Here is an 18,435-nt window from a genome sequence, read left to right on the forward strand (position 1 = left end):
TAATTGGATAAACTTCCCCATAACAGGAAGTTTCAGACTGCTTACAGTTAGAGAAAATGTCCTGGCTGTGGTTCTTGCCTAGTGACTAAGGGTTGGTCTTAGGAGATAACTATGGGTGAGCCAGTAAATGTGAGTAATCATGATATAGTTGAATCCCAGAAAATTTATCTCAATTATTCAGTGTTCAAAAGGAAACTGGCAAAATGTGAATATTGACAAGGAAAAAATTGAAAGGTAGGCATAGGAAGATTGGAGACACAGTAGAGGGGAAAGGACATCTCTCAAAGAATGTAAAAAGCTCCCCAGGGGAGAGCAGGGAACCCACAGTATTTGTTGGGTTAGGTACAAAATAGGAAAAAGGACTTTGAGAAGCAACTTTAAAGAGAGTTTAGAACACATAAAGGGATTATTTTAATCTATTAAAAGGAAAATGCTAGAATAACAGTGGGATCTTTTGCTGGAAATAATGGGCACAAAGAATGCTCAGAGGCCAAAAGACAATAAACCTAAAGTAATTATGTGCCTCTGAATTTATTGAGAAAGATACCAGAGTGATAACCACACTCAAATTTCCCCGTATGGTTAGATCAGTAGTTGTTGATCAAATAGTTTTTTGTGTTTTGCGTATTTTGAGTCAGGTAGACAAACTAACACTGACTAACCACTAGAACCTGTTGGCATTCTTTTTGAGACATTTGAAGGCCTCTGGAAAAAATGTGTCTCTTGGTCATGCCTCTCCCTGAAGCTGTTGCCCCAGTCCTCTGGCTCCTACCAACACCGAGTGTCCTAAAAGAAGGGCCTTCACTGGCCCTCTCCACTTCCTGGTCTCTGATTCCTTCTTCAACCCATGCCCTGATTCCACTGAAATGACCCTTTCCAAAGTCATTAAGTCAACTGATCTTTTTAACCTCCATCCTGTTTAGCCTCTAGCCATACAATACTTAACCATCCTCTCTGTTCCTCCTTTCTGAAACCTTCTCATTTCCCTACTTTACCGTACACAAGTTTACCGTTTTTTTCAAACACAGATGTGGTTTTTTCAACATAGACTTCTACTGCCTACACAATATCTTTTGTAGTCTGATCTTCATCTACAATTTCTGCTTATTCCCTTTGAATTAAGTTGTCCTCTCATACAAGGTAAAGGCCATTCCTCAGGCATGCCATGTACTTGTATCACCATGCCTTTGTTCCCACTCTTTCTAGTTTTACCTCTCTATTTCTTACCAGCTGCTTTCACTGGCTCCCAAACTCCACTTACCCATGTAATGTTGATATCACCCTGGGGTCCAGTCTTGATTCACTTCTTACACTATACCCCTCACCTGGCCGTAATCCCTCCTGCGACCTATCCCCAAGCCCTGCCTCTTTAAAATCCCATTTCCTAACTTCATCGTTGATATTGTCAGATGGATGTTCCTCAGTCGATTCAGATTCAGTGACCAAAACCCAGACTCATGCCATACCCTAATCTTTCTCTGCTTCCGTGTCTTTCCTATCTCAGTTAATAGCACTATCATCCGTCTATTACTCATTTGGGATTCTTTTGTCTCCCTACACATTCAGTTAGTCACCAAGCCTTAGATATTAAACCTCTGAAATATCTCCCAAATCTGTCTCCTATTGTCCATCTCCATTGCCAAAGTGTAGCCCTGCTCTACTTTTCATCTGAACATTTGCAGCCTTTCCTATTTACCATTTCCAATTTAGCTACTGCCCTCTTGCCAGCATTTTTTTTTTTTTTCCAAACACAGATGTGGTTTTTTCAACATAGACTTCTACTGCCTACACAATATCTTTTGTAGTCTGATCTTCACCTACAATTTCTGCTTATCCCCTTTGAATTAAGTTGTGCTCTCATCATATAAGGTAAAGGTCATTCCTCAGGCATGCCATGTACTTGTATCACCATGCCTTTGTTCTCACTCTTTCTTGTTTCAGGGCTTTTCTCGTTTTTCATCTGACAAACTCATTCATCCTATAAAACAAACTCTTATTCATCAAAATATGGTCCCTGGACCAGCAGCATCAATATCACCTGGGAACTTGGTAGAAATACAAATTCTTGGAACCCTACCTTAGACCCTACTGAATCTGAAACTTGGGGATGATGGCCAGATCTGTATTTTAACAAGCTCTTTAGGTGATTCTTATCAATTCTGAAATTTAAGCACCACTGTCCTAAGGCACTGTTTTTTTATCAATGTCCATAGCACTTGGCATATACCTATGTTACTTACTACATACTTACCTATATAATTATAATAAATGTAATTATATTTAATCATATTTAACTATTCACTTACTATTCTCTTCTGCTACATATTGAGTCCTCAATGTCAAATACAATATTTTTGCATATTTCCTAGCACCTGCACAGTGCCTGGCACATAGGAGATGCTTGATAAGAATTTGGAGCCTAAAACATACTCTAGTTCCCTCAAGGATCTGGTCCAATCAAAGTGCATACAAACACACAGGGCTGATATTCAAATGATGTCCAAGGTTTTTACTCCTAAAGACTGACATACATGTGCTACACAAGCCAAAAGCACACATCCTGACAATACCAAGTGTCAGCAAGGATGCAGAGAAACTGGATCTCTCATACATTGCTGGCAGTATGTGAAATGTTACTGCTGCCATGAACAGTATAGCAGATTGGTACAAAAATCCAAAATACACTCATTGGCCTAGCTGGTGTGGCTCAGTTGGTTGAGCATCCCATCCCATGCACCGAGAGGTTGCTGGTTCAATTCCTTGTCATGGCACATGCCCAGGTTGAGCCTTGATGCCCAGTAGGGAGCGTGCAGGAAGCAGCCAATCAATGTTTCTCTCTTTCTCATCGATACTTCTCTCTCTCTCTCTCTCCCCTTTCCTCTCTCTTAAAATCAATAAAAACATATTTTAAAAATAATACACTCATGTAATTCAGCAATCACATTCATGGGTATTTGCCCTAGAGAAATGAAAGCTATGTTTACATAAATACCTGAACACAAATGCAGCAGCTTTATTTGTAAAATCAAAAACTAGAAACAACCTAAACCTCCTTCAACAGGTGAATGGATAACAAACTGTGGTACATCCATACAATGGAATACTACCCAACAATAAAAAGGAACAAGCTTTTAATACATGCAACAACTTGGATTAATCTCAAGGGCATTGCTGAGTGGAAAGAAAAAAGTCAATCTCAACTGGTTACACACTGTATGGTTCTATTTATATTGAATTCTCAAGAGATGAATTTATAGTGATGAAGACTAGCTTAGAAGTTGCCAGGGGTTACAATTGGGGGAAAGGTGTGATTATAAAAGAGTTGTTTGAGGGAGGTCCTGTTTTGTTTGCATGATGGAACAACTCAGTATCCTGATTATGGTGGTAGTTACATTAATCTATACATGTGATAAGTTTCATAGAACTACACACACACATGCGCACACACATAGAGTACATATAAAAACTGGTGAAAATTTAAGAGGGCCTATAGTTGAGTTAATAGTGTTGTGGCAGTGTCAATTTCCTGGTTTGATAATGTGCTCTAGTTATGTAAGATGTTATCTTTGGAGAAAGCTGGGTGAAGTGTACACAGAAATTCTCTTTTCTGTTTTGCAACCTCTTGGGAGCTTTAAATAATTTCAAAATAAAAGTTTTCAGAGAAAAAGGAAGCACAGGGAGAGGTAGATTAGAAAGCACTACTTGACATACTGCTAAAATGGGGCCCAGGAGGCGGAGGCGAGCTCCCTGCCCCGTGGAGGCGGGAAAGAAGGAGAGAGGAGTAGAGATTCCTGCCTTGGAGACCATTTGGTAAAACTCAGCCCAGGACTGTTAGCCTCTCCATTCCCACTGCTCCTCCTGCTCGCCCGGGGAGAAGAGGGAGGTGAACGCCTCTCCTCAATAGGCCCAAGTGGGGAAACGAAGAGGGGGACAGGGGTCATTCTTAACAGTGTTCACAAAAGGTTGAGTGTGTGAACAGAGAAAGATTAAATGGCACAAGCACTCGGGCTCTGGAATCAAACTCTACCTCAAATCCCAGCTCCTGCATTTACTAGTCAGGTGACTTGATCCCTCTATTGAGCTTTGCCAAATTGCATTTCCCTATTTAAAAACGGGGAATGAGCCCTATCCGGTTTGCTCAGTGGTTAGAGCATCGGCCCTCGGACTGAAGGGCCCCGGGTTTGATTCCTGATCAAGGGCAGATACCTCGGTTGCAGGCTCGATCCCTGCCTGCGGGAGGCAACCAATTGATGTGTCTCTCTCGCATCGATGTTTCTCTTTATTTCTCTCTTCCTTCCACTCTCTCTGAAAAGCAATGGAAAAAAAAATACCCTCAGGTGAGGAGAAAAATATAAAATAAAAATAAAAATAAGGGTAATGACACTACTTTTCTCAGAATGCCATGAAGACTGCATTAGATAGTATATATAGAGCACCTAGAAACTGCCTACCACATATTAAATCAATGCTGGCTACTCTTTTTAATATCATTAATATCACTATCAATATTCTAAGAAATAGAAAAAAACATAGTCACAATCATCTGTAATATGTAATTTTTTGATGACTCAAAAGTATCTCAGAGAACTCTTAAAATGTCTTTTTATGTTTTATAAAATCAAGCTTTAAATGACAATGATATATAAAGTGAAATGTGTATGTTTAAAAAAAATGTTTCAGGTTCCGTCAGTATCTGAACTCTCCATAAAATCTGCACTTAGTTTCTACATGTGTAAATATCAATAATTTAACTTAAAATTGATAGTTGTTACTTCGTATAACAGGCCTCTTACGTGCTTTCGCTGAAGATACGTATCTCTAACCTTTATAGCACTCAGGAGATAAATATTATTTTCCACATTTTGAGGTGAAAAGACCGCCTCAGCCTGTTTAGGCAGGTCGCCGGCCATACGCAGCCAGTAAATGTAGTCAGTCTGATTACAGAGCCCATGCTTTTCCCACTACATCATCTTGCCTCAGTGTGAATCCATGAAAGCTGCTTAAACACGCAGAGAGAGATTGTCTAACAGTCATTCCTTTCACATCAGATTATAGGACAGAACATACAACTCCTATCACAGCCCAGGGCAGACATTGCCAGGCCATTGCTGGGTCCAAAACTTGGAGCCACTAGACAGTGATGGAAACCAAGAGCCCAAAGCCGACTGTAGCAAGAATTTATTCTGAGGTTCTAGCCAGTAGGTAAAGCCAGGAGTCAGAAAGGGAACCCTGCCAAGGTCCGTGGTTCAGGCCAGCAATCAGAATCGGAAGGGGCAGGCAAACCCAGCAGAAGGAGCTCCAGGGTACTCAGGACTTTCTCTCTGTCTCCTTGATGATAAATGTCAGCTAAATGGAGCCTTTGAGGAGGCTCAGTTGAGAGGACAGGTGAAAACCCTTGGCCTACCAGCCGGGAAGCCCCCTCGCAGATGTTCTTTGATCAGGTGGATGGACACTGGGTCCCAGGTGGCTGGGGTAAACTGGGGGGAACTGAGAGAACACTGGAGGGAACTAGGAGTCAGGACATCTGGATTACAATGGCTGTAAAACTGTATGCAAGTTCCTGGTTTAAGCCACGTTCCTTAGGACCCTAAGGCTCAAGTCATGTCCTAGGCAATTCGTGGGGGCAGAGTGGTGGGGAGCAAGCAGGCCCTTCCTTTCTGGCAGCCTCCCTTTTATCTCTTCTAAGTACTGGACCTCTAAGAGCTCTTCCAAGTCTAATGACCTATCCAGGATAGCAAACATTTAATAAGTTTCCACTAGGTTCAGGGCCCTGTAGGAGGTGCTGATGGGGACACAGCCACGTAAAACCCAGTCCCCGCATCAGGAATTCCCAGATTCTAGCACCATGGGGAATGATTCCACCTAAGTTGTTCAGGATTCTTCTCAAATTCACCAAGGCCTGAAGTTCTCCTGCCACAAACCTGAGGAAGAGAAAGAATGGAAGAGGGAAGGGAACCTCCCCAGTGCGGCAGGCGAAGCTTTGGTGCTTCAAAGAGATGAATCTACAGAACAACATGTCTGGTTCACAGCAGACTCCCTGTGAGCGGGTGTTTCATGTGGCCGACTGTGCTTGTGCTCTGTGCTCCACTTAAAATCAGGGCATCTGCTCTACCCTTCGGGAAGTGCGACAGGTCTCCTGTGGGGAACTAACTGCCCAAGGCCTTCCCCACAGCTAAGGCAGACAGGAAGTCGAAACCACTGCTTTATAAATGACAGCGCTGCTCACACTCTCGGTCTGAGTTTATATGAGAAAAGCGGATCTTTTTGTTTCTAATGTTTTTCCTCCAGCATTTAAAAACACAATTAAAATACATTACAATTGCATGACACATAACGAAAATACATTTGGAAGCTAATTTTTTATAAGATTGATGTGGAGTGGGGCCATAAGACTCCCAATTAAAGCCATACAAGCTCCTCTCTACTAAGGGTACCATTTGGGGGTTTTTCCCCTCTCCTCATCAGCTGATTTTGAATCAGTAAGCTTCTTCACTGCTGTCCTAGCTGGAGCTGGTGTAATGAAGTAATGGCATTTGGTATTATATCTAAATTTCCACATTTCAGCTTTAAAAATATTTGCAAGAATGCATTTTTAAATTGGTCCTTGGGTCTGTTCATAGTCCAGGAGAGCTATGTATTCTGAAATTTGTACACTGGAAGTTTATATTCACATATAAACATCTATAATAAACAGATATTCACATACATAGGTTTTGTTAAATAGCCCAGTGAACACTGAGAAAACAACTACTTATATTATATTAAAATTTTGTTCTACTTTAAAAGATGAAAAGACAGAATAAGAAAATTGTCTTTGCCAAGAAAGGGTTAGATACCAGGGAGGTAGTATCCTAATGAGCTGAGGACAGAAATTAGATCTTGTGTGCTTTGAAACCTCTAGTTGTTCTTACCTTGACCAGCAGATATTTAGGAATTGCTAAATTAATGTTTGGCATAGGAAGATTATTAAAAAGACTGTAACTTATAAAACATGGAGACACTGAGGTCATCTGCTAAATGATAATTTGAGGGGAGGATATTTAGCAAGTTTTGTTTTGTTCTTAATAGCTAAATATTTTGCTCAACTGATAACCGATTGATTGGGAAATAATCCTAATGCATTTCTGGTAACTAGGTCAGCCTGTTGTTCCTGCTTAAAGTAGAGAAGCAGAAATGGAAATAAGCCAGTAACAGGGAAAAGAAATTTGCCTCTGGAGTAAGCTAAAGGAAGAGCTGGAAGGGACCTTAGGCTTCATCAGGTCCAACCACTGCTAACCATTTAGCTGTTGCGCAGGCAGAATGTCTTTGTTCTTTCCCTTCCTTTCCAGCTTTAGCAATTGGAGGCCTGAACTGACAGAATAGTAAGTAGGAAGCTCTCTCTCTTCATGTAAACCGAATCTACACCAGTACTTACGACTATGGGAAAGCAGGTGAATTTAGAGAGGCTGGGCCCAGCCAGGACAAGAGGCGGGGCTGAATGGTTTAACTCTTTAAAAAAATGTAATTTATTGGCTGCAAAAATGTAAAGAGAAAGCATGCTTCCTAGCCAAGCTGCAAGCAGCAAATCAATCCAAGATCAGCACATTTTCTGAAGCCACGAGATGGGATGCGGTTGTTAACCTCTGAGCAGATGTAAGCTGAGAGTCTAATCTGTGTGGTCGTGAAGATGAGGCCTCATCCATCACTTGCTCGACAAGGGCTGTCCTCATATCACTGGGCCTGCATGGCCCTCGACACATGATGTAAGAGACACATTGGACAAAAGCATTGCCTGGGGGAATTCTCCAGGAAGAGTTCAGCCAATAGAAAGGAATCTTTCAAGTGGCCTGATTTCATTGGAGACGAGTAAATACATATGTGGGTGTACATATGTGAATACACCCCCTCTCCAAGATGCTGCACTTTCCTAGAAACAAAGAGGATGGGAGAGCAGAAGTTCCACAAGCATGACGACCCTTTCTCTCATTTATTATTAGACCCTTCAGCATCATGCTGACTGGGAAGCAAAGGAGGGGCTCACCCAGATAAAGAGGCTTTTCAGTGAGGGTTTGGAGTAGGAGGATTTGCCAAGTGGTGAAAACCCAGTGTCTTTGGAAGGCCACGGAACTCAGAGCCTCCAAAATATCTCTGGCCTTTTTGTGTTCAGTAATGCCAGGGAGTTCTCAGCCATTCCAGGAGGGACCAAAGAGATCCCCCTGAAACTCCTACCAGTACCCCTCTTGCCTTAACACGGAAGCACTGAACCAGCTCTTGACTCTCCCTCCGACTATCAGGGATCTCTGCTGCCTTTCAGCCATTAGCCATCCAACAGAGAGCATTGCCAAGGAAAAATCAGATTAAGGAAGAAGATAAAGAAAGGAAGGATCAGCCTTCCACATCCATTAATGAATTCATTTATTCACTAACTAATGGTTATGGAATGCTTGCCATTTTCCAGACTGTGCTGAGGACTGAGATACACATCGATAAAAAACAGCCTGGATTTTAAGGAGTAGAAACTGTCCAGTGGGACAAACATAAAAAGCTGGGAGAATAACATGACAATTGTATTGATGCTCATATACCCTGGGTGTCATAAGAACGTAGAGGAGGGCACCAAACCTAGACTGGGGGCATCAACCAGACAGATATGTGCTCTTATTTTTTTGAATTCAATGAGGTGAGTCACTTACAAAGAAAATGTTAAGAAATGCCTCAGAGAAAAAAATAAAAAGATTGGTAGCACAGAGAATTTGGCTGATTGATGTTGGAAGCCCTCGATTTTGGTGGCAGCGATCTGCAAGGTTGTATAATTTTCTCCCACACTCAGCTGCCTGGAGGTAAAAGCAGACACTGTAATTTTGATGATAGTTTTGAGGGACAGATGCAGCAAAAGGGTTTGTTTGCAGCCTGAACTGGGTGTTATTTAGAGAGCAGTTCAGATGACCAACCAGAGGCTAGAAATTGGGCAGAGAAAGGAAGAGAGGCTGATAGACTGTGAAAAAGCAAAAGAACCCAGGAACCGGAGGCCTGGAGGCTGTCAGTGAGCAAGGGTGTCAGAAGGAAGCAAATGAGGGGCCTGGGGGACGGAGGCGCTTTCATTCGTTCATCAAGCGTTTACTGAGCGCCTTCAGCATTCGAGGCAGAGCTCTAGCCCTCCAGTATATCACGAACAGTTCTAATCAGGAGAAGACCATAAACAACGACAATAAAAAAATATGTAAGTTATGTAATACATTAGAAGTTAATAAGTACTGTGGTGAGGTGGGGATGGAGAGACTAGGACAAGATCAGAAGGATCTGGAATTCTGGGGGAAGGGTGTGATTTTAAATGGGTTGTCATCGTAGCTCTAGGTGCGAGGGTAACGTTGGAAGGAAAACACAAAGGGCGAGAGGGAATAAAGTGTTCCGATGTGTGGATTAAATAGTCCAGGCAGGGGGAATAGCCACTTGAAAGCCCTGAAGTGTGTGAGTGCCTGGAATTCCCAGGAACAATAAGGAGGCCTGTGTGGGGTGCAGTGGGCAGGGGACAGAGTAGGAAATGAGCTAGAGAGATAATGGGGAACAAATGTGCAAGCCTTGCAGACCCAGCGAAGACTGGCTTTTCCTGGGAGCGAGGTGGCACTCCACTGCAGGGCTTTGAGCAGAGACGTGACATGATCTGATTTGCCTTCGCTCTCACTGCTGTGTTGAAAACAGACATAGGGGAGGCCCCATGGAGAACCAGGGAGACCAGTTAGGAGGCTGTTGCAATCATCCAAACGGCAGATGCAAAGTAAGCCTCTGGTCAGGGAGGTGGCAGCAGAGGCGGTGAGCAGTAGTTGGATTCTGGGTGAATTTCAGGGATGGAGCCGATAGGATTTCATGACGGATTGCATATGGGTGGTGAGCAAGAGTCAGGAATGACTCCAAGATTTCTGGTCCAAGCAGATAGAAAGATGGAGTTGCCATTTTCTAAAGTGGTGTAGAATTTGAGAGGAACAGGTTGAGGAGGAAAACTAGGAGTTAAAAGTTATATGCACCCCTATTCTCATTGAAGCATTATTTACAATAGTCAAGATATGGAAGCAGCCCAAGTGCCATCAGTAGACAAGTGAATAAAAAAGTTGTGATACATATATACAATGGAATATTACTCGGCCACAAAAATAATGAAATCTTACCATTTGTGACAACATGGATGGACCTAGAGGGTATTATGCTAAGTGAAATAAGTCAGATAGAGACATACAAATACCATATGATTTCACGTATATGTGAACCTAAAGAACAAAATAAATGAGCAAACAAAACAGAAACAGAATCATAGATGCAGAGACCAGACTGATGGTTGCCAGGGGGAGGTGGTTGGGGAGCTGGGTGAAAAAGGTAAAAGGATTAAGAAATACAGATTGGTAGCTACAAAATAGTCACAGGGATGTAAAATACAGCATAAGGAATATAGTTAATAATATTATAGCAACTATGAATGGTGCCAAATGGGTCCTTGGAATTATTGGAGGATCACTTTGTAAATTATATAATTGTCTAACCACTATGCTATACACCTGAAACTAATATAAAATAACATTGAATGCCAACTGTAATTGAAAAATAAAATTAAAAAAAGACTAGGAGTTAAGTTTTGGATGGATTATGATTAGAGAATGGGATATTGATGTGTAAAATTTCTGAAGTGGTACCATTCTGAATAATAATAAGACCCAGGGTATGACCCTGGAGATGAGTATCTGAAAGTGGAATAAAGTGAAGTCATTGTGATTAAATGATACAGAACTCTGGAGGCTGAAAGGTTAATGAAATCTCCTAGGATGGTGGCCCAGGCAGGAGAGGGAAGGAGCAGGACAAGGCTGCTGTTGCTCTTATGAAACGAAGTTTTCATATAAATGGCTAGAAGTGACACAACTATTAGTTTGCAGTGTACAGAATTTGAATTGGATTCAGATTTTGAACCTAATAGATTAGAAATAAGCAAGATAGAAAAATGATCACATTTGCTGAAACACACCAGACAACATTACGGTAAAGCTGTTTGGAACAGATCCAGATGACATAGATGTATAATCCTTCTGTAGCACAGATCAAAAACAATGGATTGAAAAAGAAATTCAATAAATCTTCACGATATATTCATTATTTTATTACAATTTTTTTGGAAAAACATTCATATTTGGTTTTAAGTATGTTTAAAACTCAATGATACCATTTATATCAACTCATGTAGCATTTTTAGAAAGCATGGCCATGTGACATCTTAGGGAAGTTTTCTAGTAGCCACAGCAAGCCAAGAAGTGCCCTCTGCCCCATTGGCAGGCTGTGCTTCCAAACTCAGCCTTACCCATTGTTAAAAAGAAACACTAGCGTGACCAATCAGTCCTCCATAACTCTAAATATAATAAACCGCCAAGTTCAGAAACCAATATTTGATAAAAATTTTTAAGACATCATACCTATAAGCTGGTGGGTGTCACTTATGCATCTGAATTTATTATAGACTATTGAGATGGTAATCCAGGTTCATACAAGTTCTGCAGATGCAGATGGATAAGTTTCTCTTATGTACTGAGAAGTTACTTGAGAATAAAAAAATCAAGAAAGTTCTTGCCTTATATTACCAATCAGTAAATGAAGGGAAAAAATGATGAGATCACTATGTAACCCTTTCAAACAAAACAAAACAAAAAACTCACCTTGTTTTTGATTGCCGGTAACCCAGTCCAAGCTTTTATCTTCTTTGTAAACTCAACACAAGTAACCTAGATGTGACTTGCTCTTCATAATTAAGTATATAATATTTAAATCTTCTTGCTTTGTGGAAATTATGGGTTTGTGCTTGATTAAAACATTCAGCAAATGTAGTTTCATCTTTTAGTTTAATAGAAAAATATAAAAGACATTGCTGGTTGAATTCCTATCAAAGTAGCAAAGACATTCCCCAGACATACATAATTCACCTGCTGAATGGGAGATGATTCACTTTTCAGTGACTTCACAGGTGTTAACTTGGTCAAACAAAATAGGTAAATCATTCTGCATGCATTTTTTTTCTGGGACAAGTTTCCAGTAAAATTGTTTTACTGTGAAGTATCCATATACAAGTCCATATCATGTCCCTTTGAAAAATGAATATGCACCAACTTCTGAGATGTGAAGACTATGTCATATATATTTTGTCAAAAATAACTAAATTGAGTTCCTCCTAACTAAATCAGGAGGGAGGAGTTTTAAATCTGGATTCATGCAGTACTAAATTACATGAAAGGAGATCTGATTGAACAGTGGTAGTTCACGTAAAATGGGTCCAGAGAAGAATGAAGAAAGAAATCTACCCATCAGTGATCTAGACAACACAGATGTGTGGCTGTGAAGCCCAGGCTGTTGCTGAGTGAGGTCACCATCAGATATTTATTTCTCATGCCCAGGAGTTTGCGGGTGGCCATGGGGAAGAATGGCCTCCGTTACTGGTCTTGCAGAAGCCCACCCAGTTCTAGTAGCATCACTGCCCAAGCTGCTGACTGCACCAAGTGGCCCGATCCAGGTCAGTGGTGCTCTCCTTTCTGAACCAGTGTCAGCACTGGTCTCTTGAATGAATTACTCTTCTTAACAAATGCTTTGTGGAGCTGCTGGTTAGCATTGTTTTCATTTCAGTAGTCAATATTCACCATATAATTCCCTTTCTTATGGGAAGAGATAAAGAAACTAGGGAAGATTACTCTCTGTGAGTCCACAGTTTGAAGACGTGATGACTGAGGATGTTAGGGCTGGATCTTAAATTTGGATACAGGAGACTTAAGGCAAACAATAGACAAATGTTCTTTATACATGTAACACTCTTGTTAAGTGATGAGAGTGGTATTTTAAGAAAATAAGTCTGAAAGTAATGTACAGGAAGTATTAGGACAGGGGAAAACGGGTGTTACAGAGAGCTAAAGGTTACACTAAAAGTCTAAAAATTAATATTTTTTGCATGACCTTAGGGTTTTCAAAGAGTTTTGGCACTCGCCTCTCTTGATCTTTGCAATAACCTGTGGGGTGAACCTGAAAGATGATATTATCTTCATTTCACCCATGAGGAAACAGGATCCTAGGAGTAGTTAAATGACTTGCCCTAGTCACACAGCTATGAGGAACAGAGCCAGGATTCCCATTTGTCACACCTGCCTCCAGTTCTATTGCTCCTAATGTAGTTGTATCTTAGATCAACGTGGTAGCAGGAATGGAGAGGGAAGGACAACTCAGAAAGAGTTTGAAGTAGCAGGAGAAAGCAGTTGGCCATTGATTGGGTATAGATGATACACAAACAGGAGAAGGAAATGTGATTCCTAGGTTTCTAAAGCCTGGAAGGTGGTAAGATTAATAATATCATCAACTAATATTGGCAGCATTGTTGCTTGCTAGGTGCCAGGTCCTATGCCACACACTTCACTCTATTGCCTCATCGACTCCTCACATCTTGGAGGGGAAGGAGTATTATTACCCCCATTTTATAACTGGAATACCTGAAAGTTGTTTTTACTTTTAGGGGGGAAAAATATAAAGGTTTTTGCTCCAAGACAAGGGAAAGTTCAACAGGACTCTGGTTTATGGTGACTATACTTGGGGCCTGCATCAGGGGCAGTTCTTTGGTGTCCTTTCAGGTGTGGACATAATTATGCTACCAGCTACAAAGTAATCAAGCTGGGCCAGTGGTGGTCATACTGTTTGCAAATCCAGCACTAGCAAACTGTTTAATGCCTCCTAGATATTTTGCTGCCCTTAAAACAGGCTGCACTAAGCAGATGTCTTTGCCTTGGCTCTGGACTTTTAAGGTGGTCAGCCAGGTAATCCAGATATATAGATAACAATGCCCAGTTATTATCAAAAGTAAGAATATAACTAAGTATAATTATCATAGGACTCAGTATAAATATTGCATTTATGTAAAATACTATTTAGACTAAAATTCTTAAATACAATTATACATTCCTCCTTAACTGTTAGTAGTTACCTTTACTTCTTAATTGTTATCCGTAACAAAAACAAACAAAAAAACAGCTTAGGCCTCGTTTTCCCCTAAGGTTAACAATGCACACATTTCTACCTTGTCCTGAGCCTCTGCTGGCTTGTCCGAGCCAGGGTTTGTCCGAGACCGTGACAGTCCATCCTGCCCTCTAATCTTTGTATTGCTCCGTAACCTAATTTAAAACCCCTCGAGAGGAGACCCCTTGCCATATTTCCTGCTTTCAGTCCTGCATCTCCTTTCTCTCCTGTGGGGCAGAGACAGGAAAACAGTTTACTTATCAAATAAAGTAATAGGGTATGAAAAATTCCCAAACCTCTTTTCCAAATAGCGATTTACTTACAGCTCATTTCTAAAGACTCCTAACTGCATCTCCTTAGGTATCTGCCTGCTAGTTATTTATTCACTGGGCTGCATACAGCAGTCTCTTAGCAACCATCAATGTTATGGGAGACTCCTCTTTTAGAAGTTGACCTTCTCTTAAAAGACTTGGAGTTCTACAAGCAAGACAAGCCAGAATTTAGTTCCCTTTGAAAATAAATTTAAATAAATCAACAATATTTTACAGGCCTATAAAGTGATTTCTCCCCAGTGGCCCTTCATTCTGAGGTTGATGCAGCTGGTGGGGAAGCTGTGTCCACCCCCAGGGAAGGGGTCATGACTGTAGCTGCCTTTTTTCCTGACTCCCTCTAGGATTGTGAAGATGTCCAGTCCCAATCTGAACATTGTGACCTTGCTGGGCAGTTGTCTGACTTACAGTAGCGCTTACCTCTTTGGGATTCAAGGTCAAGATGCTTCAGTGGGAAGCTCAATGGAAACTCTCATTCAGGTAGGTGAAGTCTTCATTTTTGTTTTAAATATAATGCCAAAGTTTTGATAATTTTTTAATCAGCTTCCTCCTATGGGTGGTGGTTACCTATGTCCTTGGTGTGGGCACTTTCAGAGGCGATCCCTGGACTGCTTAGTCAACGAGATCCACTTTCAGTGCCAAGCCCTCTCTGGCCTGAGGCTTTGCAGGTCAGAATGTGTGGAGAATGACAGTTGTTCCTTTCATGCCTTTTGCTTCTGTCCCTTTCCACCCGTAGGTAAGACTGTCCATGCTGTGCATTGGGACCTCCCTTGTGTTTGGACCCATTCTGGGGAAGAGCTGGCGACTCTACAAGGTGTTTACCCAGAGGGTCCCGGACAAGAGAGTGGTGAGTGGGCAGCAAGTACATAGTGCTTGACTGCAGATGGCTGCTTCACTATTGATTAAAAGCTAGAGAAGCTTTGAGAGATTACTGAGTCTGGCCCTTTTACAATAGTCTGAAGTTCCCGCTCCTCACTTCAAACTTGGAGTCGTGTGGCCTCCTAAGTCCCCAAGCCTAGAAGGCTGTGTGTCACTGCTATTGGAGAGATAGGTGTGTGGACATAGGTTCTGCTTCATATGCACCCAAGGCCCTGGTACTGCTCTGGGGATGTGAGGTGGCCTATAGGTGGCACCAGCGTGAGGTGCCCAGAGAGACTGTTGCTTGGCACAGGTGTGAGCTGAAAGCAGAGGGAGGGTGAGTACAGAGAAGCTCTAGCAAGTGTAAGCAGTTGTTTCCCTCAGTGGAGCCCAGTTCTTTTCCATGTAGGAGGCCACTCTCTGCACCAAGGATGGTCCTGGAGCAGTGAACAAGGGAGAGGACACCCCTTCAGCAGATAGAATCAACCCTAGAAGCTAAGTGGCAGCAGGTCACCTACATGTTCCTGTTATCAGATGTCATCCTAACCACATCCCCCCACTTTTTTAGCTTCCCTGATGGAGCTGCCCAAACCTCAAAGCTTGATCATGAAACTTTGTCTATAGACTCTGCCCAAATCCAATGTATTTCTCAATGGGGCTCCTCTGGAATGGTGCTTTTTATTTTGAGGGAGTTTTTTTTAGTTATTGAATAATGGTGAACATTTATCAAAAGCTCAGCTGTGAGTACCCATGCATATGAAAAACATTGCCTAAAAGGACAAGAAGTTTATCCATCTCTCTAGAATTCTGATTCTTTTTTTAAAAAAATAGCTTTATTGAGGCATAGCTGATAAGCAATGAACTGCACATATTCAAATTGTATGATTTCATGTTTTGATGTGTGTGTACATTCATTAAATATGGTGTATAATCCACACCAAAAAACTTCCTCATACACCTTTATCTCCCTCTCCTGTCCGATCCTTACATCCCCTATCCCTGTCCCCCAGGCAACCATTGATCTGCTTCCTGTCACTATAGATGAGTTTGCACATCCCAGAATTTTATATAAATGGAATAATACAGTCTGTACTTTTTTTGGTCTGTCTTCTTTTACTTGGAGTAATTATTTTGAAGTTCACCCATGTGTGGTGTGCCTCAGTGGTTCTTTCCTTGTCATTGCTGAGTAGTATTCCATGTGTAGACACGCTTCAGCTTGTTTCTCCATTCACCTGTTGATGGGTGTTTGGGTTTGTTTCCAGTCGGGGCTATTAAAAATAAAACTGCTATGAATATTCATGTACAAGTCTTTACGTAGACATATGCTTTCATTTCTCTTGGATAAAAAACCCAAGAGTAGAACGGTTGGGTCACGTGGTAGACGTATATCTAACTTTTAAGAAATTGCCTGTTTTCCAAAGTGGTTGTACCATATTACATTCTCACCAGCAGAGCCTCAGGGTCCCTTTCCTCCACATCCTCTCCAACATTTGACTTAGCCAGTCTTTTTTATTTTAGCCACTCTAATGGGTGTGTGTAATAGTCTCTCGCTGTGATTTAATTTGCATTTCCCTGCTTCGCTGTTGAGCATCTTTACACATGTATACAGGGTGGGACAAAAGTAGGTTTACAGTTGTTTATGTGGAAAATAACACAGTAATTAATCAATAATAATACAAGAATAAGCTCTGTGAAACACATTCAACTGTAAAACTGCTTTTGCCCCACCCTGTATATCTTCTTTGGTGAAGTCTCTGCTCATGTCTCACACTTAAATTTTGTTGTTTGTTTTTCTTATTATTAAGTTTTGAGAGTTCCTTTTTAAAAATTCAGGATACAAGTCCTTTATCAGATACGTGATTTGCAAAGATTTTCTTCCAGTTTGTGGCTTCTCTTTTTATTTGCTGAAGAGTGTCTTTCAAAAAGAAGATGTTTCTAATTTTGATGAAGTTCAATTTATCTAATTTTTTTAATTGATCAAATTTTTGGTATCAGATCTAAGAAATTTTTGCCTAACCCAAGGCCCCAAAAGATTTTCTCCTGTGTTTACTTTTAGTAGTTTTTACAGTTAAGCCTATGATCCATGTTTTAGTTAATTTTGAAATATGGCGTACTGCATGGACCAGTATTCACTTTTTTACATATCGATATGCAATTGTTCCAGAAACATTTGTTGAAAAGACTGTCCTTTCTTCACTGAATTATCTTTGTATATTTGTTGAAAATCATTTGTCCATAGATGCATAGATCTATTTCTGAATTTTACTCTGTTTCATTGATGTAGTTTATTTTGATACAAATACCATATTATCTTGGTTACTGTAGCTTTATATTAAGTCTTGAATTGGGGAATGTTAGTTCTTCAACTGCGTTCTTTTTTTACCATGTTGTTTTTGCTATTCTAGGTGCTTTGGGTTTTCATAGGGATTTTTGAATCGGTTTGCAAATTTCTGCAAAAATCCTCCTGGGATTTTGATTGAGATTGTGTTGAATTTATAGATCAAATTGTAGAGAATCGACTTCTTAACAATGTTGTGTCTTTTAACCCATGAACACAGTATATTTCTCCATTTTTTTAGGCATTCTTTAATTTTTGTCAGCAATTTTTTTTGTACTTTTATTGGAAGTCTTTCACATCTTTTATTAGATTTATTTCTAAGTATTTTATATTTTTGTGCTACTGTATGTGTTATTGCTTTTTATTTGCCTTTCCAATTTTTTATTGCTAATATATAGAAATACAATTGGTTTTTGTATGCTGATCTCATTTACTGCAAACCTTACTAACTTACTTAGTAATTCTAGTAGCTTTTCAAATAGACTCTATCAGATTTTCTATGTGGATTATCATATCATCTGTGAGTAAAGACAGTTTCTGTCCAATCTCTTGTAGATGGCACTGGCTAGAAACAAGAGTACAGTGTTCAATAGAAGTGCTGAGTGCAGACATTCTTGATTTGTTCTTTATTTTATGGGGAAGGCATTCAGTTTTTCAAAACTAAGTAAGATGTTAGCTGTAATCTCATTGTAGATGCCCTTTATTTAGCTGAGGAAGCTCCTCTATTTCTATTTTCCTGAGAGTTTTTATAAAGAATTGATGTCTTTGTAAAGAATTGATGGTTTTCGTAAAATGCATTTTCTGTGTTTGTTGGCATGATTATGTTTTTTTCTTTTTTAGTTGTTCAAATGGTGGATTACATTAAATTATTTTAGGATTGCAAACCAACCTTGAATTCCCGAGACAAGCTCC

The 18,435-nt window shown here is 40.5% G+C and overlaps 1 protein-coding gene across 1 annotated transcript in view; it reads left to right on the forward strand.

The window, feature by feature from the left end:
• GPR156 (G protein-coupled receptor 156) overlaps window positions 1-18,435 on the forward strand; it is a 71,600-nt gene that overhangs the window by 33,161 nt on the left and 20,004 nt on the right. Inside the window, exons 4-5 of the mRNA XM_081138308.1 lie at window positions 14,672-14,807; window positions 15,064-15,174. Coding sequence (XP_080994434.1) covers window positions 14,672-14,807; window positions 15,064-15,174 — 247 coding nt within the window. The remainder of the gene's footprint in view (window positions 1-14,671; window positions 14,808-15,063; window positions 15,175-18,435) is intronic.

This window comes from Miniopterus schreibersii (genome assembly GCF_964146895.1).
Source record: "Miniopterus schreibersii genome assembly, chromosome: 5".
In the NCBI taxonomy this organism is placed as follows: Eukaryota; Metazoa; Chordata; class Mammalia; order Chiroptera; family Miniopteridae; genus Miniopterus; species Miniopterus schreibersii.